The sequence below is a fragment of the Peromyscus eremicus genome, chromosome 3 (assembly GCF_949786415.1).
Source record: "Peromyscus eremicus chromosome 3, PerEre_H2_v1, whole genome shotgun sequence".
Lineage (NCBI taxonomy): Eukaryota > Metazoa > Chordata > Mammalia > Rodentia > Cricetidae > Peromyscus > Peromyscus eremicus.
The window spans coordinates 75,691,224-75,719,152 of NC_081418.1; the positions used below are offsets into that span (position 1 = coordinate 75,691,224).

The window sequence follows — 27,929 nt, forward strand, 5'->3', positions numbered from 1 at the left end:
ACAGACACATAGAATTGAGGAACCACACATAAACTCATATTTCTACAGCCTCTTGAGTTTTGAACATTTTCAACAAACTGTGTTTGCCAAATTTGATAGATACAGGTAAGAAAATGAAACTAGATTCTTATCTCTCACTCTATACAAAACTCAGTTCCAAACAGAAAAGCACTTTAACATAAGACCTGATAACTGGAATCTTTTTGAGGCAAAAGTAGAGAATATGCTAGAACTCATTGACACAGGAAAGGATTTGCTGAATAGGTCAAATAGGTCAAAGTCTCTGAAAGCACAGGTATTGCGATGAACAATTGATAAATGGGACTTCATGTAATTCAAAGGCTTCTGTGTAGGATACCACCATCCTGGGATAGTTTTAAATGACTGACTAAACACATAAAGCAAGCCATGATGTTTACCTGAATCTGGTTTCATAGGTTTTACCAGGCATTCATATTTATTCTCATCTTTTCCCCTTGCTCTTACACTTTATAGACACCCAATTTTTAATTTCCCTAGCATTTGAGAAATATTTATATCTGTGTTTAGCATTTTCAGGACTTAATAACCATTCTCTATTAACAAGTGAAAGAAAGCATCTCTTAAATTTGTAGGTGTTAGTTTTTGATGAGTTTTTATCTAGTAATTTGAATTTTCTATATATCCTGAAAAAATATAAATCCAAGTTTGTGACCATAGCTTTAGACTTGCATTTTATGACTGAGCTCTTCATACTGTGTTCCCTTATGTCTTTTAAAAGATGTTCAATCCTAGCTTTTAATTTTGTGCAATACTGCAGTGCTATCACATAAAATGACTCTTTATGTTGCATCTCCTGGCGTTACACAATAATGTGCCTGTTATTAAGATGTATAGAGCTGTGTATCAACATTATTAAATATTCATGGTTTCTCATTATTTCTTTATTATTTAGCATTTATTCCTACTAGGAGACGAGGGACTGTTGCTGCTTACTCATCACTTAGTTCTTGTCATGGTGCTTTCTGTTTTGTTCTTTCTTTTTCTTTTTTAATCAAATGTCTGAAGCACATAGTTGTGCATCCTTGCATTTGAGATGCAATCATTCATTAGCATTAACTGAATGCTAAATTTCTTTCTTCTTGAATGTTGTATGTGACCACCCATTGGTGCTGCGAAGCCCTTCCTGTTCTTCCATAGAATGGCTTGAGACCCTGCTTCCCTGCATGTCCACAATGATGCAGATCTTAATATGGTAGTGAATGCATAATAAGAAAAAAACCCAAAACACTAATGTACTATTTATTAAAATCTCCAGACAATGGAAAATAAAGGTTTTCCCACACTGGTATTATGGTTTTAATTTTAAATGCCCCCAAGGCTTTGTTCTCTATCCCATGGCATCATTCAGAGGTAGATTTTAGGAAATCTATGGTAAGCATTTACATGATTGGCTTTTAAAGGGGATATTCAAATATTCTCCTTCTCTTAGCCCCCCTTTGTTCTTCTCTCCCTCTGAGTTACATGAGTCAAGCAGCTTCACTGAATTTTTTTTTTTTAATTTTTGGTTTTTCAAGACTGGGTTTCTCTGTGTAGCTTTGTGCCTTTCCTGGATCTCGCTCTGTAGACCAGGCTGGCCTCAAACTCACAGAGATCCGCCTGCCTCTGCCTCCCAAGTGCTAGGATTAAAGGCGTGCACCACCACCGCCCGGCTAGCTTTACTGAACTTTATACTTCCCAGCATGGGTTTGTGCTTCACCACAGTCCTAAAAAATATCAAAACAAGCCTTCTAGCCATCTATACTGTAGAGTTCTCTGAAACCATGAGGTGACATAAACAAACCTTTGCTCCCTCTGAGGTGAGTATATCAGGCATTTTATCACACTGATAGAAAATTAACCAATGCATATGACTTTTCTTTTTGATTATTAATGCCTTTTATATTTGTCATATTGGCTTTTGTCTTCAATTATTATGAGCTCATGATGTTTGACAGATTCAAATTGCTTCATGTAGCCATATTGGTTATTGTCTTGTTGAGCCTCAGATTGTCAGATTAGCTTGGTGAAGTCATGCTATTTGCATTCCTTAACTACCCTTTAAAAAAATTCTTGACTTTTAAATTTGTTATTTATTATTATTATTATTATTATTATTATTATTATTATTGTTAATGTATTTTAAGACAAACAGTTTCTGTCAACCAGGGATTGTTACAGGAAAGTCCTGTGGTTTTTTTTCTCTCTCCCTTCTTTCTATCCTCTCTTGTTTTTACTCCATCTTTCCTACTATTTAAAGAAAAATTGTTCTTGTTGATGTTTATGGGGAGACAAATTTCCAATTGATAGTATTCCTCATAGGGCCGGATGTGAGTAAAAGTAATGTATTGCTACTGATCTCTTTTATGGAGAGATATAGAAAACTGTCTAGATTTTTAGTTTATGTGTTCAACTTTACATCCTTCAGAACATCTCATTTTGTGGCATCTTCCCTCTTTTTATTCTGTGATTTTTTTCCAACTTCCAAGAGTCTGTACCACACTAACACTAAATCAGTCTGTAAGCAAGCCGTCAGATCAAGCAGTTTAGAATGAGTAGATTTGGGAAACAGTTCATCTATATCTGTGAGAAATGAAACTTAAGCCTGAATGTCAAGAGTCACCCACAAATGAGAAGGACATCAGAATTATGTAGTGAGTTTCCTAAGTTTAATTAGATCACTTATTAGTCTGTCACTTCTATATGAATTGTTGGAATAGCTGGGAAAGTTGTTTAGTGTTTCCCTGTTGAAAAAAAGTAACATCCTAATTAAAAAAAAAAACATTAATTTCCCTCCACCATCAATGGTTGGTCACTGTCTTAGCAAATTCAAAAGGGACTGAGTAGACTCAACTTGAAAAACATTATCTGTGTCTTTGGGCCTTGATAGCTGCAGGTAGCGGGAACGAGAAATCCTGCTTCTATGGTTCTATGTTTCAAGTACTCCTGGCTGGTCTTGCATATGCAGGGGTGTTGCATAGAAACCCATGGTCCCTGCATAGATGGCATTTTGTCTCTTTTGATATTGATAACCAGGAAAAAATTAATTTCTGAGAAAGGACTCTGGTCATAGAGGTGGTTGAGAGACTGGTCTTGGACCATCTATCAAAAACTCTGTGTTGGCTTGTGCCTGAGTCTGTGAGCATGGTATCCAAGTGAGTGGGTAGGTACCTACTGGAAGGGAAGAATGCTCACAAATCATATTCCAGAAACTCAAAACACATAAAGTGTTCTTTCTTGAATTATTTAAAAAGGTGATAATATGCTATAAATAAATTCCTTTCACTCTTTTCAAAATATTGCTGTTTATTTGACTAGGGTTCCTATAGAAAAATATCTCAGGTGTATAATCAATAATGTTTTTTTCCCCATTATATAGGCTGCCACTATGCTTGAATGGTAGTGGCCTTCCTGTGCATGAATATGAATCTATTTGCATTGTTTCACATGCAGCTATCCAGCGTGACTCAGATTATGTGTTGAAGATCCTTTGTTGAGTGTGTATGTTTGGTTTCTATGTAAAACAAAACAAAACAAAACAAAAAACTGGGTATCTATAAGCATGTGAGATTATGAATGGGCCTTCAATTCAATTCCTCTGATCAATGTGTCTGTTTTTATACTAATGCCATGCTGTTTTTATTACTACCTTTCTAATATAACTTGAAATCTGGGATGGTGACACCTCCAGCAATTCCTCTTACTATTCAGGATTGAGGATTGTTTTGACTATCCATTTTTTGTTGTTGTGTTTCTCTCTCTCTCTCTCTCTCTCTCTCTCTCTCTCTCTCTCTCTCTCTCTCTCTCTCTCTGTGTTTCCATATAATCTTGAAGGTTGTTTTCTCAATTTCTGTGAAGTATTATGTTGGATTTTGATGAGGACAGTGTTCAATCAGTAGATTGCTTTTAGTAACTAGAATAAGAATATTAAATAGGGCAGGTTATGTTAAGATCTTGTGAAAAGCCGTATAGAAATCTACTATAGAACCTTCCTAAAATGTACACATATATGAAAGGAATTTAAATGAAGTCATTATATAATGGGGGTGATAATTCCCCAATTGGCCATCTTATACCACCAAGTTCAAACCCTCAGTGCCAGGAATGGGTTCTATTTTGTTGAACTATTGGCCAAAGGGGTCCCATAAATCTGCCCCCCACCCTCAAACATCATAGGCTATTACCAAGGATATTGGTAATTCTCCATAGCCTGAGTGAAACACCCTATTGCTGAAGACAAAACTTATGTCATTAAACATGGAAATATTGATCTGTTGACCAGGTAGAAGTTTTACCCCCTACTGACTAGCATTTATGGTGATGGAAGATATACTTTGCATGCTACTGGAAAAGGAATGTAATAATCAATCTCATACAACTACAAGCCATGTGACCTACAACAGTGACCTGCCTGCAGGATATACTGGTATAATTAGTGGCACAAATGTTATGGGGCTAAACAACCACTTTTAAAAATTGGATTTGAGGTTGACATCATTAGACGGAACCTATACACAACAATGATAATATGGCCAAGAAGTTGAAATATTAGAAAAATGAAACTAGGGTTTTATGTATAGACATCAGTGTATTTGGAATTTTACATACTTTTAAATAAGTAAAAAAATCACTTAATGGTAGTTAAAGAAGTTTTGTTGTGAAAATAAACTTTTATTCTGATGCCTGGGAATCATTTTTCATTTTTCCATATCTTTTGTGTGTGTGTGTGTGTGTGTGTGTCTGTGTGTGTGTGTGTGTGTGTGTGTATTCAGTTGAAAATGATATGTTATTAGTTGTAATAGGCATGGATAATTAAGGGAACTAAGACATAGGAAAAATTAAACAATTTAGAACATTCTTAAAATATTTCATGGGACTGGTAGATTTAGAAGTCGCAAACGTCAATTTCTGATTTGTGAGTGTTTTGCTTCATTGCACATGGCTATTCTTTTATCTCCTCTGTGCTTTCCTTCATTAATCAGTTTTACTTTTCTTTCAGGATGTTCTAAATCATTTGGGATCCTGTGAGCTGGACGAAGATGATCTAATGCTTGATTTAGAATTTTTAGAGGAACAGAATCTTCAACCCCCAGGTAAGGGCTGAATAAATGCCTACCGTAATATGACCCCAATAAATGCCTACAAGAATATGACTCCAATTTTAACCAATTAGCTTTAAGTGCAAGGAGCAAGCTAAGTGCTCTGCATACTTGAGCTTCTTGTCCTTGATGACTTTAGAGTCAGTTGTGGAAACATGAATCCAGCTAGAAGCAATTGTAAAATAAAACTGTACACAAAAATCTTTTTAAAAGGAGATAAGTTCCAATTAAATACTGACTAATTGAAAACATTAATATCTAACGCAGTGGCTACCATTCCATTTTTCATGGTTTACTTTTAAACGAATATAAGTGTGGTGAACTAGATTTGTTATTCAAAATTTTAGTCACATCCCTAACAATATACATTAATGCTGATCTTGAGAGCTTATAGTGACAAATAACAACTATAGACATACCCTCAAACACACATTTACAGTTATGATGAGTAAGAAGTAAATTCATCTCATACAAGCTAAGAAAACCCATCTACCTCATTTGTAATAGTTTGAAATTATATTAAATATTAAATAATATATCTCTAAACTCAAAAATTACTTCATTCCAAGTACTTTATATGCCTTAATTGTATTCAGATTTAGGAATTTGATGGCAAAGATTATTTTATTTTACTTTTAATGATACCTCTTACATTATTACTTGTACATTAAAGGTCAACAATGTTAAGGTAAGCTTTAAAGTCTTGAGTCTGCTAGCTCATTTAGAGGATATTGACCTTGTAGCTCTTGGTGTTCCTACTTCTAACTTGTGTGAATTCTATTCTTGTACTAATTCTCAGCCCTATTTTGAGATGTTTGGTTCAGGCTACATATTCATACCCAGCTAATATATTGTAAATTTGTACCCTATTTTAGTTTGTCATTGTATATCAATTTGAGATTAAATTTTTTCAGAATATTCTGCCTGCAGTTGGTTTCACAGCTATCCTTTCAAAATGTAGATTTATTAGTTTTTATGAAAATAACTTCTAAAATTTGTCCTTCATGTATATTTATCCTAAGAGTTAGACATTAGGGGAACACAGTAAAAAGTGTTCCCCTTAGAAGGAGTCTTTTAAAGGACAATTAGTAATCATCTAGCAAACATTTGGGTTGCTGCAGGTAGATATGTAATATAGCATAACATATTTACCTGTAGACCAAACTATCTAATCTCTATTATCCAAACTTTTGAAACTAGCAAACTATAAAATAATACTGTATACATAATACTCATTTAGACGTCTACAGTAAAAAAAAGTGTTGAAAATGCTTCAAATGTCTCTCAGTAAGGCTCTTATTTAATATCTAATAGTACAAAAAGCATAACTACAAGCAATAAAGAAAGCATTCATATTTACTATTGTATAGTTACAGTGTAAATTGTTAATAGTGGATGGTACAGAGATGGATTAGATGGTATACCTAAACCCTAGATCAATCCCTAACATTAGCGTACATAGCAAGAGCACAGTCTGTCCCTTTGATGAAATTCTGAGAGAAGTACAGTGCCGTCCCTGAAACATTCATTTTCTCTCTCCTCTCATAATCTTATCCAACACACACTTATGGGATACCTATGAGATAATGAGAGGAATTTCTAGTTAGAGTTTTTAAACTCTGTGTGGTAAAGTGGGTCTCATAATTTTAAATAAATTTCTTTTTTCTGTAATGGGAGATTATATAAATAAACTTTACTAATTTGGGAGTTCTTGAAATAAGTTTGAACAAAGAATTTTATCAGAAGTATTGGAATGAGAAGAAAGTAAGTGCTAAGTGACAGGGTAAGATTGCCAATAGGCAGCTGAGGATAAGGCAAGGAGAATTCTACAGGATACATGGTTAGGTTTCTTCTGTCAGTGGTCAGGACGGTGGAAGGGCAAAGGTGACAATTGTAGTTGAAAACAGCTAAATGAAGTGTGACACCCTCACAGGAGCATTTACTTAAAAAAAAATATATATATATATATATATATATATATATATATATATATATACACATACTCTTCGTAAAAAGTTAGGATTTTGAATGTTTTTATTACGAATAAATGATGAATATTACAGATATAGATAAGTTTAACTCAGTTTATGTACAGTGTTTGTGTTCTTATATATCACTTAAATGTTTACAAACTGAAAAATCATTCTGAGTTAATGAGCGAGAAGAGGACTTAAGAGTCTTACAGAATTAGAGTTTGTTTTGTTGAATTTTATAATAACAGTGTTTAGTTTGAATTTTATATAATACTTTGTAGAGATGTTTGTGGCTGCATGATTATATCCGTTATTTGGTTAATTTACAAGTATGGAGAAGGGAACAGATTAAGTTGATAAATTGTGTAAAATGATCAAAACTGGGAAATGTGTACCTTGACTGAGGGAGTCATGGAATTATAGGGATCTGAGATTAAAACTTCCCAAATCATATTCTCATCTATCTTTTGTGTTTATTGGGATATTTATGAAATAATTCAATGTAGAGATGACATGACAAGACCAGTTCTATTTGGGGCCAGTCATAGTGAAGAGCAGTTATGTTTGACAGATAGCAATAATGAAGAGCAAATGACTTGAAATCTAAACAAAGATGTAGCTCCATGTGTCTGCTCTGAGAAAACATTAACCTTTAAAATTTTTTTCTATATAAAGTATTGCAGCCACTATTTACTTTATTTAAGGGAATAAAAGTGATTTGTTATTTTTCTGACTCACTGCACAGAAGGTATAACTGAGAGTGAGATGCTAAGCCGGTTACCTGTCACCTCATCCTCTAAAACAAATTGTTGCTTAGACGTGATCTTTGGGCAACTGTAAGGTATCTCTTCTCTAAATAGATGTTATAAAAGGGCTAGTATATAGGATAATATATATCCAGATAATTTAGATTTGTGTCTGTAATTTATCATCTTTAGCTGTTAGTCCCTTTACATTTGTGCCAGCCACTCATCAGTCTTTGCTGTGGCAGGATGTGATGGGAAACAGTAGCCTGGTAAAGTCATTGGAGCAGCAACACTGATCCAACGAAGAGGGTAGGGTGATAGAGCACACATGGATCTTAGAACCATGGCGATGGGGTTACATTGATGCTTACTATGGTCTCTGGGAAGAAAAAGTGGGAAGACATTGATCAGATATAAGATGAACAAATTATGGGTATCTTAGTTCAAAAATGTTAATAATAGAAGCATTAAAGTTTATGATTGTGATAAATGTATATATATATATAAAACATCACATTCTGTATTTTTAATATAATCTACTCTTGTCATAGAATGTCATATTACTTTCAAATTATATATAATAAAAATAAAAATGAAAGTAGCTTAAAGATTAGGTTGATAAATTGGTCTAAATCCACATTATAGAAAAGCATTCAGCAAAAACTGGAATATCTCTCAGGATGAGAACATAGGCTCATTGATGAAGAACTATGCTGCATGAAAAATGCTGTTGAAAATAACACAAGTTCCCATTAGTGTAAACAATGTGAATTTCACAGAAAACAGAAAAATAAACCCCCACACATCATTGTCTAGGGCTGACAGGAAGAGACTGTAAGGAGCCAGTGATGATAAGGAAGCTTGGGAGCTACTGAATATGTTCCTTGTCTTGCTTTTGGTATTGATTTCATGTCACATTGTGTAAAAATCATACACTTTAAAATATATTGCTTATTATAGAGCAGTATGTCTTAATGAGTTGGTTTAACATGTAAGGAAGTTTGTGGGAAGGAAACTGAAGGCTCATAGTGAGCCAGAACTTTATCAAAGCCACATCAAATTAACCTTAAAAAGTTTTAAAGATTATTGCGTCTTTAGGATGCATTCCAGATAAACTAAAAGTTAGAATAAAAATAATAGGGATTATAGCTCATAAGCTTACTTTAAAATACACATGCACCAACATGACCGTACAAACATACAAAAACAAAACAAGACAAAACAACCCAAAGAAGCTCCACTTAAAAATGTATATAGTTTAGGAAAATTTCTGATACAAATATTGATAATACTTCACCTAAAAGTCATAGGTTATTGAACAAATATCCCAGTGCTAGGGAAGAGAAACCTCCCACTTCCAGTTGTTTATCAGGCAGAGGAGAGGAAGTTCAAGAGATTTCCAAAACAGTATAGACCACTGCTATTGCCCTTGGTTTCCTTCTAGAGCCTGAAGATAAGACCATATTGCTGAGGTTACCACACACTTTGGACATAGAATTTGAAGAAATTGAGCGGGTTACAGAATTGCAAGTCTCTTTTCTGAGCAGCTTCTATAGCATCAGACAATGCCATGTAAGCAGCCAGGGGAGAAAGGTAATCAATAGTCTTACCTAGCTGTTAAATCTGTGAACCACAACAACGACCAGCCCAGCAATATATTCTCTATGCAATAGTGGCACGTAAATCTTTGGGTAACCAAAAACTATGTGATTGGACTTAAGGTAAACTTAATAAGAGGGAATTCATATTTGTTACTGTAAACCTAGCCAACTCTTCATAGGTGGAGAAATCATAGAGCACAGAGAAACGATTGGTACCATTTTCCTAAATCAAAATAGCATCTCATGGCTTTCTAAATATATATCCTTATACTCAAAGATAAGTTTAACTCTTAGCTGGCATCAAAGATAATTCTTCTGTAACAGATGGAAACTTATTACAGAAATCAGCAACTGCTTAAAGTGCAGACAATAAGAGACCGAGTTGCTCAGCCCCAACACAACCACAACTAAGAATCAAGGAAGTCATGGAAAAGGAGGCAGGAAGATTGTAGTTTCCTGAGGACCAAGATGCCTGATGTGAGACAATGTCTTCCAGATGTGACAGGAAAGCTGAACTCATGAAATCTCAACAATATAGTTGTTTAAACAAAACCTGCATAATGATCACACCAGTTGACATACCAATGTGGACAGGAAAATTTTTGCAAGGCCCCACCTCTAGATGAAGAGCTACAAACAATGAATGGCTGCTAAGAGAGGAACAATTAGTTTTCTCCAGAGATGAGCCCTGGATAGGTTATCCACTTCCAAAGAGTCAGCTCTGAACACATGTGTGGTGGTATTTTACTTGTACTGAAATGTGATTTTAATTGTATGTTAATAAATAAAGTTGCCTGGGGGTCAGAGCTATTAGAGCCATAGCAAGTACGTGGCAGTGGTGGCACACGCCTTTAAGGACCTGGAGGACAGTACATACAGGCAGTGACGAGGCATTCACGTGTTTGGGTTTACAACCAATGAGAAGGCAGAACAGCTAGACTATATAAAGACATACACACAGGAAGTAGGTCCCTTTCGGAGAGCTCTCTTGGCTGAAGAGGATCGCTGACCCTAGTCATGGTGGCGGCTGGCAGTGTCAGATTTGTCCTGACTGTGGGCCAGGCAGGAAAACTCTAGCTACACACATGTACATGTGAGGAACACTAAATGGACTTCAGAAAATTAAGTCTGTTTATCCATACACTATCTATCTCTCTGTCTGTCTGTCTGTCTGTCTATCTGTCTACCTATCTATCATCTGTCTATATTACAATAATTATTATAGAAGAGATCGTGAGAGAGAATGGAGGAGAGGGAGAAGTTGGAAGGGGGAAATTATGAGTGGAAATGATTTAGACACAGTGTGTATACTCATATATGAATTTATTTTTACTTGCAAAAATAAAAATAAATATATAAATATGTGAAAAAAGATTTTTGGTGCCTTGAAATTAGACATATCTGAATCAGGATTCCATTTCTGCCATAAAGAATCTTGTTCTCCATTTGTAACACTGTGATTATATTCATCTCAAAAATGTCAGCCTGACTAAGTAGGTGACTGAGGTATACTTTGATGCAAAATGTCTTGCTTTCTCGTTTGCATAGGCTAGAGCCAATACATTTTGATTCTGCTTCTTGGGATTTAGACAATTTTAATCTTTTGTAAATACTTTGTTTTATCACTGGTATTTTTCAGGGTCCTTGAGTTTTGAATAATTCATCACTATTATAGGTTATTTAAGAATATTCTTTCTAATTAAAATATTATTTTCTTAATTTTATAACATAAAGTAATGAGTTGGTAATATTAAATATTAACAAATTAAGATATGTTGCTTAAAAAACACACCACATTTTTTTTTGTGTTAAATCAGTCCAATTAAATAGCTGAAAACTTTTTCCTGTGGATATTAGTTACTTGTCCCAAATACTGTATAATAGCAATATATCTGAGAAAGAACACATTGCTGTTTTAAATACCTTACTCATTAGAAACTAAGTTCATAAATGATAAAAGGGAGCTTGTACTGCTGTCTTGCATCGCAATTGGTCTTTACCACTTGAAGATGGGTTACTTGATTGAAAATAGATTTAAATGATTTAATGTTTATTGGAAAAGAATGTATTAGGTGGATGATATAGTGATATAGTAAAGACAAACTTTATTACTTGTCTTATTTATTTTGGATTTGCTTCTCAAATACTTGGGGGCAGTATTGGTGTATGTCCACATTCAAATAGTGGTAATGGCCCAGCAATATCAATTAGAAATTAATTAGGTAGTTGCTAAATATTTTGAATTTGATGAAGAAGCATTATGAAAATTCTTCAATGAGTTAGGAATTCCTCCTGCGCCTATTAATTAAGAAGGTAATTCTTGTTATTAATTTTTAATGAGTAAAAGCACAGCTAGTTGAGATGAACCCCTAGTGGTCTTGCTAATATGAATGGCAATGTATAAAGAATTGCAACAACATTAACACAAGGAAATTCTAAAACTCAACTTTAAGTTCGTAGAGCTTATGATGTATCTGGATCAAAAGAAGTGGGCATAGGCTGTCTTCAAATAGATTGTGCAAAACTCAGAAACATATGCCATGTAGCAGGAATCTTAAAAGTTCTTATTAATAAAATCAAACCTGAGGCCAGTTATTGGGGTGAACACTGGAATATTAGAGAAGCAAAACAAGCCACAGCCACCTCACCTTGCCAGTTCTTCAGGTGGTCTTGTTTCCTCAGACTGGAAGCCTCTGTGTCCTCATACCCGAATGGCTCTCAGCTGAACTGCTGCTAGAAGCCTGAAAGCTTAACCAGCCAAATGCTTCTAGTTCCTGATCTTCATGCCTTATATACCTTTCTGCTTTCTGCCTCACTCCCTGGGATTAAAGGCTCACTTTCTGGGATTAAAGGCATGTGTCACCATGGCTGGCTGTTTCCAATGTGGCCATGAACTCACAGAGATCCAGAGGGATTTCTCTGCCTCTGGAATGGTAGGATTAAAGGTGTGAGTGCCACCATTTTCTAGCCTTTGTATCTAGTGGCTTTTCTGCTCTCTGACCCCAGATAAGTTTATTAGGGTGCACAATATTTTGGGGAACACAATACTACCACATTTCCTCTTATTTTGTCTAAAATTAAAAGAAGCTTATAACTAATACAAGAAAAATTATATCCAATAAGTATATACAATATACACAGTCAAGATTACATTAACGATGTCTAGTCTATTAACATTTGACAGATTCAGACAAAAAACTCCATTAATATATAACAATGTCCAGTCCAGTAACATTTGACAAATTCAGACAAAAATTTTTCATTACTTATCTTATTTAAAACAAGTAGTTCCTTTTCAAAGTATTTTTTCTTTTCATAATAGATTCAGTAATCTACCTTTTGTCATTTTTATATCTTCCCCTGTTTCTTTTTAGTGTAGATTCAGTGATCTACCCATTTATCCTATTATTTCTTTATCTTTTTTTTAAACAAAAACTCTGAATCTAATCTCCTTGTTCAGCTTTTATCCTGACCATTAACAATTGACAACTTGTAACTAACCCTCATAAACAATGACAAGTATCCATAGGTCATTAAACGACCAAAAACCTCCCATCCCACCTCTTGGGAATGTGGGCGTCGTTTTCTTATAATTTCTTCCTGCTTTAGGGGATCCTGAAAAGAAAATTTTTGGGTTAATTGTCAAGTCCTGTATCAATGCCACTTAACTTTGGAGATATAATTTGTAAGTTAATATATACATGTATGAAGCTATGCCATTTGGATGACACTGTTCCCCAAAAGAGCCGTGACTACCTAATCAAACACCCAGTGCCAGACATGAGAAACCTCAGTTTGAGTTGTTAGTCATGGTAGTCCAAGTTACTGAAAACCCACCCACAGTGATGGTCCTCTTCCAACAAGGCCACACTTTCTAATCCTTTCTAAACAGTTCCTCCAACTATTCAAATATATGAGCCTAGGGGGACCATTCCTTTCACCAGAGAGACCATTATAAAAAAAAAAAAAAGCCACAACTGGACACAATGCAGAGAACAAAGGATTGTGGGGTGCTCAGGCCTAGTGGATATGTTTGCGTTATAACTCCTACACCTAAGGCTAAAGGAACATCATGGAAAAGGGGACAGAAAGATGTAAGAACCAGAGCAACAAAAAGTTTGTTGTGAGACTTTAATTTGTCGAAATGGCTGTGCCAACAAGACCTGAATAATGACAGTATCAAGAGACATACTAACAAGGAAAGATGGGGAAAAATCTCATAGTGTACAACTCCTAGACAGATAACTACAGGCAACTAATGTCTGCTGAGAAAAGGAAGAATTAGTCTTTCCCAGGCATGGACCTCCAGCTGATTATCCAATACACAGTGGTTAGCCCTGAAATCATATAAACATAAACAACAAAAAGAAACTCAGTAGGATTTATTTATATACTAGCGCCCACATGTTATGGAACATTTGACCACACTGTAACACTCCTACACTGTGTTAATAAAGTTAACTTGAATTAGGGTGCGGAGCCAGTGACTTCCTGACCAGAATTAGTCATAGAGAGACCAGGAATAAGGACAGGGAAGACAGACAGGAAGGAGAAGGGAGGGGCTTGGAATTCACAAGCTCTCTTTGATCTGAAACTTGTGGAAAGAAGAGGTGCTGGTTGAGTCAGTTGTTCCTCCTTTGCTTCTTAGATCTATAAGGTTTTCACCTGATTATCTGACTCGGGTTTTTATTGACAATGGAACAATTTAGCAAAACACAAAACCTACATACACATATACATACATACATACACACACACACACACATATGTATGATGATCCATGTAAAATAAGTTTGAGGAATTTTTGATGAGTTGCCAGGAAATATTAGTGATGAGTGATTTCAGGTTATAATAGAAGAATTTGATAAGTATTTTGACGGAGAAATAAAGCAAGAGGAACTCATTGCTATTATAACTGGAGATATGTAAAGGATTGTAAGAATAAATACCAAAAATACTGCAGTTAACATATTATATGCTACTTTGAAAGCATGAAGTCCTGTTTAAAAACAAAAACAAACAAAAAAACCCCCACCAAATCCAGCTGACGTCATTTTCCAAAAAGACCAAAACCAAACATCCTTTGTATTTGTATTTCAATACACTTAAGTTTCTATGAACAAAATCCCAGTCTGAAAATTTAAGATTAAGCTATGACAATATATAGAGTTCATTCTGATTGTCACTTATTTACTAACTCCTAAAATTATAGTGATAAAAATAAAGCAATGAATAATATTGAGTGCGTTAGGTGGCAGTTCATGGAAGTAACTCACATCCTTATCATATTAAGAAAATTGGAGCCAGAAAGATAAATGATGAGAAGCAGGAGATGTCTCAGTCAGACTCAACAGTTTTGGATTCTCTATTCTAATAAAATTAGTTCCTATAAATTTTAAAATCTCAAATATACTGAAGGTTGTGTTCCAACCTGCTCTGCTCCTTGAGATTTGTAAGTCATGAACTTTGACTTAATGTTTGCTGTTGACTTCAACAGAAATCCTGAGGAAACAACAGATTTTTGATATCCATTGTGCAAAGTGCCATCCAGGAACGTGGTCCTTTTGGCCTTTGTTCAGGATAGAATTTATTGGCACTCTCTGCTGTCTCATTTGATCTTCCATCTTTTTCACAGGACATTATTTCTGTTCTCTTAGGGGTGAGTGAATGGGGACATAAAGAACTTTTTGGTAAGAATTAAATAATTAGGAAGTTGAAGAAAAAGTTAAAAAAAAGAGAGTTAAATTACAGCTTTGTGAGTGATACTGTATACCTCTTGCTTGCAATATATAAAAGTTCTCAGTCATACTGAGTCCATATAAGTTTATGTAGAGCAAGTACAATAGGTTTTCTGGAATGCACTGTTTTCATAGCACTTAGCAAATATGCAACTGTGACATGAGTCGTCATTTTGAGATGTCCTCAGCTGACTGTGTTCTCCTTTCACTCAGGCTCGGAGTTAGGGCTCTAGCAACTGCCTGGCTGCCATTAGATGGCAATCTTGTTCTGATAATGCTGATAGAAACCCCGTGGTGCATTTGTATTCCACCTGGTAGTTTACCAGGTTTTCAAATATGTTATCTCATCAAATTATCAGGATAACTCTGCAGTAGGTGATAATATGACCCAAGAACAGCAGAAGAAGAACATACTCTGAGGTTAAAATCTTCTCCTGTCAACATTCACTGAGATCTTATCGTTACACTCAGGGCTCTTCTCAACTCTTTCCAGGCTTTGCTGCATCTAATTTCCCATGTGATTCTAATGTACTGGGTTATACAGTTTCCAAGGTCACGGAAAATCATAGTTGCATCTGAAAAGGACTTGGGCATTTTCTGGTAGGCATGCTGACTGTGGAAAATAAGGACCATTAGCTAAAGAGCCGGGAAGGCAGAGCTGGGCAACAATTGACAAAGCCATAGAGCAGAACAGCATGGGGTCATTTAACGTGGAAACAAACATCTCTATCCACACCAGCAGGGGCGGGGTTTACCACAGTGTAGTGTGCAGCACCTCTGCTTGTGAGTGTTGTTAAGATAGCTCTGAATCATGAGAAAAACCAAAACAAAACTTCTGTGAGCTGGTGAGACACAAGCCTATACAATTAACCCTGCAAATACATCCATCTAAACTCTTACATAGTATTTGATGTGCTGGATGGAGAAGTCCTCGATTCTTCATAACTTCAACTATCCAGAAGTGTCATTTCATAAGGACTCGCCATCACAAACATATCAGAATGTCTTTAGTTGGTTTCATATCCTCTACATTTTCCCCAACATCTCACAAATCTTAGCTAGATATAAGGATTGCTTTGTGATAAGTTTTCTGGTTATCATCTTTGTAAAAACAGTACTTTATAGTCAATTGACAGAATGTATGAGAGTCCTTATACTTAACCACAAGATTATCTAATGGACAGTGATATGTAATTTAAGGGTATGTATTTAAAATTGATTTGGGTTTTGCTTGTGTGGTTTGCTTAATCAACTATAGTAATCAATAGTTTGATAATTTTATGCTTTGCTTTTAATTCTGTTTAACTATCAAACTTTCTTAACTTCTACCTGGTTTAGTGTTCTTAATTGTGTACTCAAGTGACAGAATAATGTCCTCACAGGATAGGAGTTTCAGAACAAAAGCCTTCATGTTTCTTCTCATTTCTTCCATTTGGTGTTATTCTTTTTTGTTTGTTTGTTTGTTTCCCTGAAGCATTAAATAGAAAATGTGTCTCACAGTCTCTTACAATTATGTGGTGACATCCCCATATAATTTCTTGAATAATGGCAACAACTGTTACTATATAAATGAATATTCAATTAAGAAAGCAAATGCTGGTATTTTTTTGAGTAAATATAATATTTACATATTTAAAATTGTTCCCAACAAGAAACATAATTTTCAATCATGCCTGAGGTAGGAAAAGAGAGAAGTAATCATTAACACTGACACAATTACAAAAAATTCAGTTGTGACTGTCACACTGAAAAGCCATTTCCTATTCCTCAAATTATGAAGTTTTAATTGATAATTTTATGAAGTCTTATAAAAGAATTCTTCCTCTTTAATTTTGCTCTAGATTTATTTTATTCATAAAAATGTCTAAAAATTTATACTGGCATTGGACATTTCTTGGTTTCATGAAGACTGCCCTCCTTGTATCCACACATCCTAGGGTTGGAAGACAGTTGAAGTCGTATCAGGATGGTTCGGGAATGTTAGTGGATCTAGTGGATGCCATGATGTTGCTCTCAAGTGCTGAGTTGCAACCATTTTATAAGACCAGGCTCAGATGTCTTTTACTGAGATGAGAGGAAAATGCCAGTACTGCTGAATTCTGGTTGATTTTACAGAAAAAGGAAAAATTACAAATTTGAAGATGCCTTGATACAGATGTCTTAATTTGAGGACTTCACTAGGATTTAGTAAATATTATGATGTGATGGTTGGGTAGGATTAGTCAAAGCAGCAAGTGGAGGGCTTAATGATTCTTAAGGTATAAAATGTCAGTTGAAGCTTTCTTATCAATGAATTGATAGGTCTTTAGGAATAGGTCTATAATGAAAATTCATTATTTAGAATAGTTGAATGGTGCTCCAAGAATAAAGAAGTGGGTGGGTGATGCTGATGGAAATGTCAGCTGTGTAGTGGCTTGAAGTAAAGTCTGAGTCTCCCCAATTTTGGAGCCAGGAGGACAATCAGTGCTTTTAACTACAGCTGAGCTTGGCTTTCACAATTAGGGGGTCACAATCACTTGTGAAGTTTCCTGGACATCATCTCAAGCATCCCTAGTTTAGTTTTCCTTTCTTTCTCTACCAAATACACTCTTTGCCAGATCTCTTTACAGGGAAAAAACTAATGATATTCCTCTGGAGTTCACACACAGACAATATAGGGGTTGTTTGCTCCACACCCAGCACCAGGAGAGTTAGGTGAATCCAGATCCCATCTTTGCTGTGGAGTGCAGAAAAGTAAGCATGTGTTCTTTTGCCAACATTCTCATAGTTTGCTTTAGGGAGGAATCCCTGGGAAAGAATGTAGAGGCATTGCCTGCAGACATCTCAAGTAGATTTTCTGAAGAAGGTTTGGATGGAGAGATAAAATCATTCCTGTACAAAAGTATTCTAAAATTGTATCCAATGTACTCTATGCCAGCACCTTGAAAATGATAAGCTTTTATAGGAATGGTATCTCAGTAATGATTTAAAGTGGCAATCCCTGTGACTGTATCTGTGCTTGAAGATGATGAGATGGAGTGTGGCTTCAGTCTTTTTTCCAGGATGAGACTTTTGTGGAGTCACATGCACTGAACAATTTTTATGAAATCTTGGCTCTTAGAGTAGCATTGGTCTATTTCTTCATGTAGATCATTAATAGGTCAACACGTTATTAAAGCACATATTATTTTTGGTAAACAACTATAAAAATGTTCTAAAAAACAAAAATAGAAGCCTCCACCAATTTTTGTCAGTTAGCAACTGATCTCACCTGGGTAGAGGGACATTAGTTGAGAAATTGGCTTTTGCGAAGGTCTGTGGGTCATTTTTAATTGTTCAGCCAAGCACTTGTTACCCAAAGCAGGGCTCTTCAATGTGATTTCTCAAATAGCTGCCAGAAGAATAATCTAGTCTCAATCTCTGTACATCTTAGCTTTTTTATTACTAGCTTAACCTCCACTAATCCGTTCTCCATATTGCTCACAAGATGTGCTGACATGCTAAAGTGATCGTAATCCTGGACCTATGTAAAAGTCAATATCCCCATTATCTTCATCAGAAAATCCAATTTCATTAACAGCTAACAAAGCTCTCATGCTTCAATACTTTCACTTTTGCTACACATTCAACTTGACTTCTAGCAAATACTTATTGAAGGCTTATTTTCACCAAAGACAAGTCAACTAGCAAAGAGTTTAAGGTGCACTTATCATTTAAAAAAAGTGTTAATGAAGAAATGTCATTGGACACTGGGAGGAGTTAGCAAAATTGGTGATGTCATGGTTGAATATCTGAGCTTTCATAGGAAGGATAAATGGGGTTTGGGTGAGACAGTCATGGTGAGAGTTAGATCCTAGAAGAAAGAGTGTGTAAGGGAGCAGAGGCCTTCCCGGAAGCCCAACGTGCTCTGCTGTGTAGGCTGAATGATGTAATGTGCCATCTCCTGCTTCACCCTGAGATGCTTCCAGTGCCGAATCTCGGGGACACTGTATCACTTAGCATCATATTAAAGGAAGTATAAACATCTGTTATCAATTTAAAGAATTCATATTTACCTTTTGAAAAAAATTATATGTAATACTAGTCACGGATTATAAGGATTAAATACATATATTCAGGGAAAGAAGTATTTCTGTGACCTGCAACATATTTGAAAGCCTGCAAGATAAAGTACATTAAAGACTGGCAGGGGGTAGCATTCTGTCAATAGGGAAGAAATACCAATGTATAGCTGAAAGGCAATACAGCAGTATGATACTGACAAAAAACTGAGTCTTTAGATAGTGTTCATACCATTTTTAATCATGTAATCAATTGTATTTTTCTTTCATATCTTTTTAAATATAGTTCGAGACACCCATTCAGAAAATAAAAATCTGAATTCCTTCAATTCTAAATAGAACTTCGAATTGGTTACTGACCAATTTTGTCTATGTACATATTCTAAGAACTAAAGTTATTCAGAATCTGAAGCATGTTGCTCTCTAGCACTTTGAAGACAGAGTGTGCAGTATGTAAGCATGCACAGGCTTTGCTCCTCGCCTGTGTAAACATGGTAAGCAAAGCTTAGCATGAAATGAAATACTAAATTTTAAACATTTGAACGACTGGAAAGAGAACTTGTCCTCAGATGTTTGACTCTGCTTGAACTTTGAGAATAACCAACTATAAACTCATGAACCATTACTGTGCTGATTAATTTTATGTTAACTTGACACAAGCTAGAATAATTGGAGAGGAGGGAGGCACAACTGAAAAATGACCCATAAGGTCAGGTTGTAGGCTAGCCCGGTAGGGTATTTTCTTAATTAGTGATCAATGCGGGAGGACCCAGCCCATGTGGGTGGTGCCATCCCTGGACTGGTGGTTCTGGGTTCTATAAGAAAGCAGACTGAGGAATCTATGAGTAGCAAGCCAGTAAATAGCACCCCTCCATGGCCTCTTCAGCTCCTGCTTCCAGGGTCCTGCCCTATAGAGTTTCTGTCTTGACTTACTTCAGTGATGAACAGTGCTGTAGAAGCAAAAGCCAAATAAACCCTTTCCTCCCCAACTGGCTTTGGTCATGGTGTTATATCACAGTAATAGTAACTATAACTAAGACAGTTAGCAATAATTACATGACCTGAAATCTGGCAATATGTTTTTCTACACAAACGCTGAGCTTATGTTTCTACCAGAATTGCTGTTGAATTGTGCTAAAAATCTTATAGGGAAAATACATAAATATTTTCATATAATTCACTAAAAATCCCTTTCAAGCATGTTTATATAAGATAGGGATGTAATGTATCTGCAGAGAAAAAAAGAAATTAGGTGGGAATTCTTAAAATCAAGTAATTATCCAAGACAGGTTTCCTTTTAAACACAGCATCCGGTTTGTAAATTTTGAAGGCCATTTCATTGTGTCCACTAGCAAAACATTTGCTACCCTGTGGTGACTCCTAGTTCAGTCATTTATTTTTTGATAACTCCGTAAAAGGCATTGAAGAATGAGTCAAAAATATTGGTGTATTTAAAGATATTTTCCAAAAAGGATGTAAACTTAAGTTTATTCTAATTCTGTGCTTTATTGTATGAGGAAATTAGAGTCAGTGAGTGAAAGCCAGAGGATCAGAAAGTCTGCTGTGAGACTGTCTTCTGAAAGGGGCTACAATAACAAGACCTGAATAGTGGCTTATCATTGGACATGCTAACGCTGGCTGGGGAAAACTGCACAGAACTCCCCGAATAGATAAAGAGTTACAAGTAGCTAATGACTGCCGAGAGACGGAGAATTAGCCTCTGTAAGGGATGAGCCCCTAACTGTTTGTCCAATCAAATTGGACTCTCCTGAAACCATATACACAGAGGCAGCAGAAATGAACTCAGCATTCATGTGTGTGTGTGTGTGTGTGTGTGTGTGTGTGTGTGTGTGTGTGTGTGTGTAATAACCAAAGAGAAAGAGAAACAGACCAACAATTTGAAAGAGTGAGTAAGGTGGTGCGTGGGACAGATTAGAGGGAGGAACAGGAGAGGAGTGATGTAATTACGTTTTAACTAAAAATATATTAAAACTAGAAGAATCAATGAGCAACTTACCCCAGTATCATTTAGGTGGTGATGCACAGAATAAAATATAGCGAGATGTGAGCTAAACTTTTGGATATGTTTTAATAAATAAATGTCCTTATATGCTCAAGTATGATACATTTGCCAAGTGGTTATCAACATAACCAATATGCTACAAAGCTTTTCTGTTTGATCCTTTAAATAGCTATTTTGCCTTGATGAATGCAGTCCATAGGCAGAGTTATTATTTTTATTGGGTGTTATAACAGTCCTAACAGAGAGCATGTGATTCAAATAACATTTTTAAGTAAGATTATTTCTTTCTGAATCATTTCTTGTGAGAGAAGATACACATTATTAAATGTAGATTTGAAATTCCAAGTGGATTTTAAATTTGATGGTAATCATATTCAGTAATATGTATTTATATGTGCTAATGTTGAGCTTAAAGGCATGATGAAAGTTGTGTTATTGTAGAATAAAGGAAGCTATACTGTTAATGGCTAGAATGTAATATTAATCAGCGTCACTTTGTAACGTAGCTCTTATTACAGCCAGAAGGAACAGAAACTCATTTCTGTCAGTGCATACCTATGGTCTTGCTGTATCAGAAGATCTTTGAGTGTGACTGTTCCTGCCTGACTCATTTTGCAGAGGGACAGCATGGGTTCTAAGGCAAGCACGGTTTCTGTGTGCAAGGTCTAATCTCTCTGTAGTTGTTCAGTTTTGCCTTTATAATTCCACTAAATCTTTAGAAAATGAATATATTTACAAATATACTACAGCTTTACAAGTTACGAATAATTCAGAATTGGTATATTGAAATATTTAAAGTAGAATCTGTCTATCTTATTTTCCTCCTTCTCTGTTTTATTTCTTTTTACCAGTACTCATAGGGCCAATAATTAGGTGCATAGAGTGAGTAACTGAGTTGCATGTTTTTGAGTTAGTGAAAATTTTGTTAAAAAATACGAAAATTGAAACATCGAGATGAATCTTAAATGAAGCTTTGTTAATATGAACCAAGTTCACAGCCAAAGAATGTCTCTTCCTAAAAGCAATATTTATATCATGTGTACTTACTTTAAGAGATGCTTCTTATTCGTCTTTATAATCCATAAACATGGTCCTCTCTTAGGCACTTGAGTTCATCCTCATACATTTGGCAGCTTAATAATAGCAAGTTAGCTTTGGGTGGTATTGTGTGGCTTTGCCTGGAGAAGTGTAAACAAATGCCTCTTCACAACAGGTAGGTCACTGACAACAGACCAAAGTAATGATTCCACCCAATGGCAGCTTAGTGAACCAATGAGCTTACTGGCACTACTTCCAGGAGTATAGGTGAAGGGCTACTTATGGAAATATGCAACTGGGTGACCAATTATCCCACCCTATCATGGGTAGATACTCATGAAGGCTACATCTCTGGAGCAAGCATGAATAACAGAAAGCTTGGTTGGTCAAAATCATCTTTCTCCAGATTGTTACTGCTTATATAGCCTTGCAGAAGTACCCTGTGAATTCTAAGTTTCAGGAAATTCCTGATACTTTGTGAGTTGTCTAATCCTAAACTTTGTAAATTTTGTGTACTTCTTGGTCGTAAGGCTTGCCTCCAGATTAGGATGGTTCAATTTTTGGGAACTTGCAGCCCTATGATGCACAATAGGATGTGTGTGTTCCCAAAATATTCAGGTATTGTTGATTTGGTATTAATAGATGTTGTGCTTGAGGGACAGCTAGGCCATGAAGGCACCACTTTTATTCATTGCCTGAATACCCTTATAAACATGCCATGTTTAGTTAGCTGATTCTACTTTTCCATCTTTTATGGTTTGCTGCAGATATAGCAGGAAGAACCCCATCAGGCAAAATGTTGCTGCCTGCATTTGGTGTTCCCCAGCTGCGGCAGTAAGTAAAGTCTAGTCTTCATTAGTTGCTCACTCTTTGGTATTCTGTTACATGAACAAAAAACGGACCATGGAGAGATGCTTGAAGAACTCCACCTATGCAATGATAGACACTGTTTAACCTTGCATTTGCAAAACTGTTCATATGCTGGATATGATTTAAACATCTTTCCATATAAAAAGCACTCAGGAAGTTGCTGAGAATTAATAACCAAAAGCACATGCTTAAATTTTTTTTGAAAAAATAAATGAAATTCTATAGAAAAATGTCTTTTAGAAACATTTATCAAAGGACATCATGTAAGTATATCTGAATCAGCCATTCATTCTACTTAACAGTAGAAAATGGATTTGGTTTTTTTGTCATTACAAATGCAGCGCAGTGGACAACACAGGCTGTTAAGGAGAGGGAACTGGTGGGTGCATGGTACTTGGTCGAGATCCCTGCACTATTTCTGCAACTTTCTCCTAGGACTTTAAACTGCTCTAAAAGTTAAATATGCTAAAAATGGGGAAATGCCTCTCAAAATACTGGCTCACTGTCATGTTTCAGTATGCTGGTGTGTAGACTGAAATATTGATAAAAAGAAAGCAAACAAGTTGCAATTGTGAAGACTTTTATGGCATTGCAAAAGGGAAGGAAAATAGCTTTATGCACAGAGCTTTGGTCATGGTTAGACATGTTAAATTTTATCTCATGGAGTAATTGTCTTGGACTGAGCAGTTGCTTGTTCATATAAGGCAGGGGCTTCCTTCTGACAACCTTCATAGTTATGTGTAATGTGAGATATAAATGCTTAAGGATATAAATATTCATTACTTCTTTAAAATATGATACTATTATTACTTACTGTTTTATTACCAAGACTGTATAATAGTATCTGTGAAGAGGATTTGATATAATCTTTGGCATTTGGAAAATCTTATCATAAAAGTATGTGCAGACACTGTTAAACAACTCCTGGGAATATTGCTGGGAACAGGAATTAGCTCAAGTTATGCTTTAATTTACATGAACAGACTTGTACCTCAGAGTACACAGTGTGAAAAAAATTTTTTAGCACTAAAACAAATATATATTATATTCCCAATGTATATGTGATTTTCCAAAAACCCATAGTAGGATTCAAAATTGAATAAATCTTCATTTTATATTATTGCTTTTTATGTCACATAATTTCAGCAAACATGTTTAGTAAAGCTCTGAACTGTGTTTCTGTTGCAGAAAGGAAGCATATTTTCCTGTGAAAGCTTCATGTACAGTATGTGAGACAGGATAAGGAATCAGTCATTAAACAAGAACCTAATCCCATTTTGTGAAATAAAAGAAATTCTCTATTCTATGTGTGAAGACATTAAAGAAATATTCATAATTTATAACCAAATTTTTTAACTAGCCCTTATGTGTTGTTTATTAATTTAGTGTTGATTTGGGCATGTGTGGGAGTCAGATGAAAACTATGGGAGTCAGTTCTTGCCATCCATTCCAGGGGTACTAGGACAAAATGAACTAAGAACTTCAGATTTGGTAGCAAGTTCTCTTATCTGCTCATTCATATTACTTTGCACACAACCATGTTTTAAAAGCAGACCAGGATATCCATGTGAGAAAAAAATAAAACAAAAACCATTGGGTTTAGTAGATTCCTGTAATCACTTCAAAAATTTACATAGGACTTATAGTTATCATTTGATTAGAGTTTTATACCTGGCATGTTTCCAAGGAGTGTTCCAATTGGCATTTTATTCTTTGAAAAAGTTAATGCGTTGACAGTTAGAATTTGGATTTGTTTAACCCAGTAAATGAATCTTTCCCAAATTGAGAATGTGAACATTTACATATCAAGTTAGCTAACATTTGAGTTTCTATTTAAGATGTACTCTCAGTAAGGGAAAAAGTCATCTCAAATGCACAAAAACATAAAAACTATAAAAAGAAGATAAAATTGCTTGTGACAATGTCAAAATCCATTTTCAAGGAGATTCATGTCCTCTTTAAAGCGTAAGTCTAAATGCATTTAAATCTCCAATACAAATAGAATGAAATTCATCAAAACAAAAGTCAATCCCCATTACCTTAGTCATCTTGGAAGCATGAATCAATCAAAACGCATCACAGGGCCAGGTGTGAGTTCATTGACAGTTCCTGCCTCTCAAGATTTGCATGCTAGCTCATTTTGCAGTAGAGTGGGGTCTCAGCAGATATACTGCTTCAGAAATCTACAAATCCTTCCATGTGTGAAAGCCATCCATGAGAGTGAGCATTTCCTTTATGTATGTATGTATGTATGTATGTGTTCTTCTTTTCTGTGTGTGCATTTTTGTGTGTGCTTGTGTGTATCTGTGTGTTTATGTATGTGATATGTGCATATGTGGATGTTTGCATTTGCACATGTGTTGTGTATTTGTGTGTGTGTCTCTGTGTGTGCATCTGACACATTGATTTTTGAGAACTTCACTAGGAAAACATTGCCTGAGCTAGTGAAGGGTTTGAAAATATCCTCAATACTTTTGTGATAATGAAAACAAGTTCAGTCAATATAAAAGATCCAAGTCAGGATTATGAAACATTAGAATTGGAGGTAATATTTTTCCATGCTTTATTACATTTATAGATCTAAATTTATGCTAAATAAAGTTGTATAAAGAGAAGATATTTTCTTTTTTGAGAAGAAGCATTTTAGAGTAGTTAAAAATAGATATAAAATATTTTTCTTAGAATTTAATTTCAAAGAATTATGTTTATGGGATTTTAACCATATTTCTGTAATGCTAGCTTAAGGAAAGAATGATTTCCTTAATGTATAAATTTAAATAATGTAACATTTCTAGGGGGAATGATGGGTGAAATATTGGCATAAAACCCACAAAACTGAACAAAGAAACCCTAGGGCTAGTATATATATATTATATATTATATTATAATACTATATATATTGGACTATATGTGAAATTAAAAAATTAAAGAGATGGCTTAGCTTTAATGTAAAGTAAGCTCAGCTTGCATAGATGAATGAAAGATTATCAGTTTTGATATTCACTTAGTCAAAGGATATAATGATTCTAGAATATACATAGTGACTTCAGATTTCAACATTAATCTTCAGGACAGTAAATGTACAATGGAGGAAGACATGGATTATAATCTCAAGAAATAGAGGACCATCTAAGTGGATAGACAGGCCTGGTTAGAGACAACTGGGGATACAGACACAAATCAGGCTTATTGAATTGGGGAGCTAGCTTCTAAATTATAGCTGGGAAAGGAAATGTGTATGTTGTTCACAAGTCATTTGAAAAGTCCATCACACACAAGAACAGCAACAAACACCACTCCTTTTAGGAATGTTCACAGTTAATTTGGACATACTGTTCACACCATGGAATCTGAGGGTGGAGCTAAGAGAAAAGGCAAAGAGTAGGACACAATAGAGGAACAGATCTGCTCTCCTCAAACAGGAAAGCACATAAGCCTTGAAAGTTAGTGAAGTTAGACTTATATTGTTCAACCTGAGTCTGTAAAGGAGTTAGAATGGTAAGAGAGAATCTATGAAGCCCCACACCTCATCTGCAGAATATGTCTGTGACTCTGGGACATTACAGAGAGTGGCCTTTGTAAGAGACCCCTAAGTACTAAATAGCACAAAAATAAATATGTCTTCCCACTTCTTTCTTACAATGCTTAATATTTTTAAAATTCTAGAAATTTGGTGGTAACTGAATGGAAATGGAAATTTAGAATTTTTTTCTCTCGGGTACCCTGGAGAATGTTAAGAAATAAAATGCATGGGACTGACCTAAGTCCTCTGCATGTATGTTACATTCATGTAACTTGATCCTCTTGTGGGACTCTTAACAGTGGGAACAGGAACTGTCTCCCACTTTTTGCTGGTTTTTGGGACCCTGCTCCTCATACTGGGTCGCCTTGCCCAGCCTCAATATATGGGGAGTACCTAGTCTTACTGCAACTCAATATGCCTTGTTTTGTTGATACTCATGGGAGACCTGCCTCTTACTAGTGAAGCCCTTATTTTCCCTCAGCATCCACAGATTTTCAAAGCTAGTTTCATAAAATGTTTGCGGACTAGCAGATCTCTGTTTATTCATGAGCCATTCAACATTCATGGAACAAGTGAAAAATTAGCATGTAATTTTTAAAGAGAAACCATAGGAAAAGAGAAGTGAATGTATGTGATAAGCAGTTGACCTGATCTCCTTTACCTCCACATTTTTCTGAGATTTCTTCTACAAGCTTTGGACAACTGCACACAGGTGAACTTGATTGACCCTGTTCAGCTGTCTAGACACCAATGCAAACATCCTGTTGTCTTTGAGATGGAATTGTTCAATGATGATGGTGTTCCATGGCAGCCTACCTTCCTCCTTCTCCAAATCCTCTATCTCCCCTTGGGGCTGTCAATCATGGAAGCACCAGGGGTGGGAAATGTACATTTTTACAAATAGTTGGTCTTAGAAAATGTCCTACCATTGAATAAATAAAATTTGGATGACTGTGTCATAGAAAATTATGTAAGGCATTATTAATAAATGTATTTAAAATGAAGACAAGAATTTTATTCATAAAATGGAGTTTTAATAAGAGGTAATTATAAACAATATGCCAAGTTTGGGTTTTAAAGAGGCAGGAAGGACTCAGCTCCTATCCTACACTCACCTGTACATTTGTTATGATAAATGACTGAGATTCTCTATCAGATGAAGTGCTTTTTAGGTGAATGAAGAAAGGAAAGGAACAGGGACATACATATGTATATATAAATACAACCTGTTGTGTCCATGTAGAGTTGCTCACATATACA

The 27,929-nt window shown here is 35.4% G+C and overlaps 1 protein-coding gene across 1 annotated transcript in view; it reads left to right on the forward strand.

The window, feature by feature from the left end:
* The window catches only part of Ccser1 (coiled-coil serine rich protein 1), a 486,840-nt gene that overhangs the window by 63,526 nt on the left and 395,385 nt on the right, over positions 1 to 27,929 (forward strand). Inside the window, exon 3 of the mRNA XM_059257903.1 lies at positions 5,018 to 5,111. Within this exon, the coding sequence (XP_059113886.1) occupies positions 5,018 to 5,111 (94 nt within the window). The remainder of the gene's footprint in view (positions 1 to 5,017; positions 5,112 to 27,929) is intronic.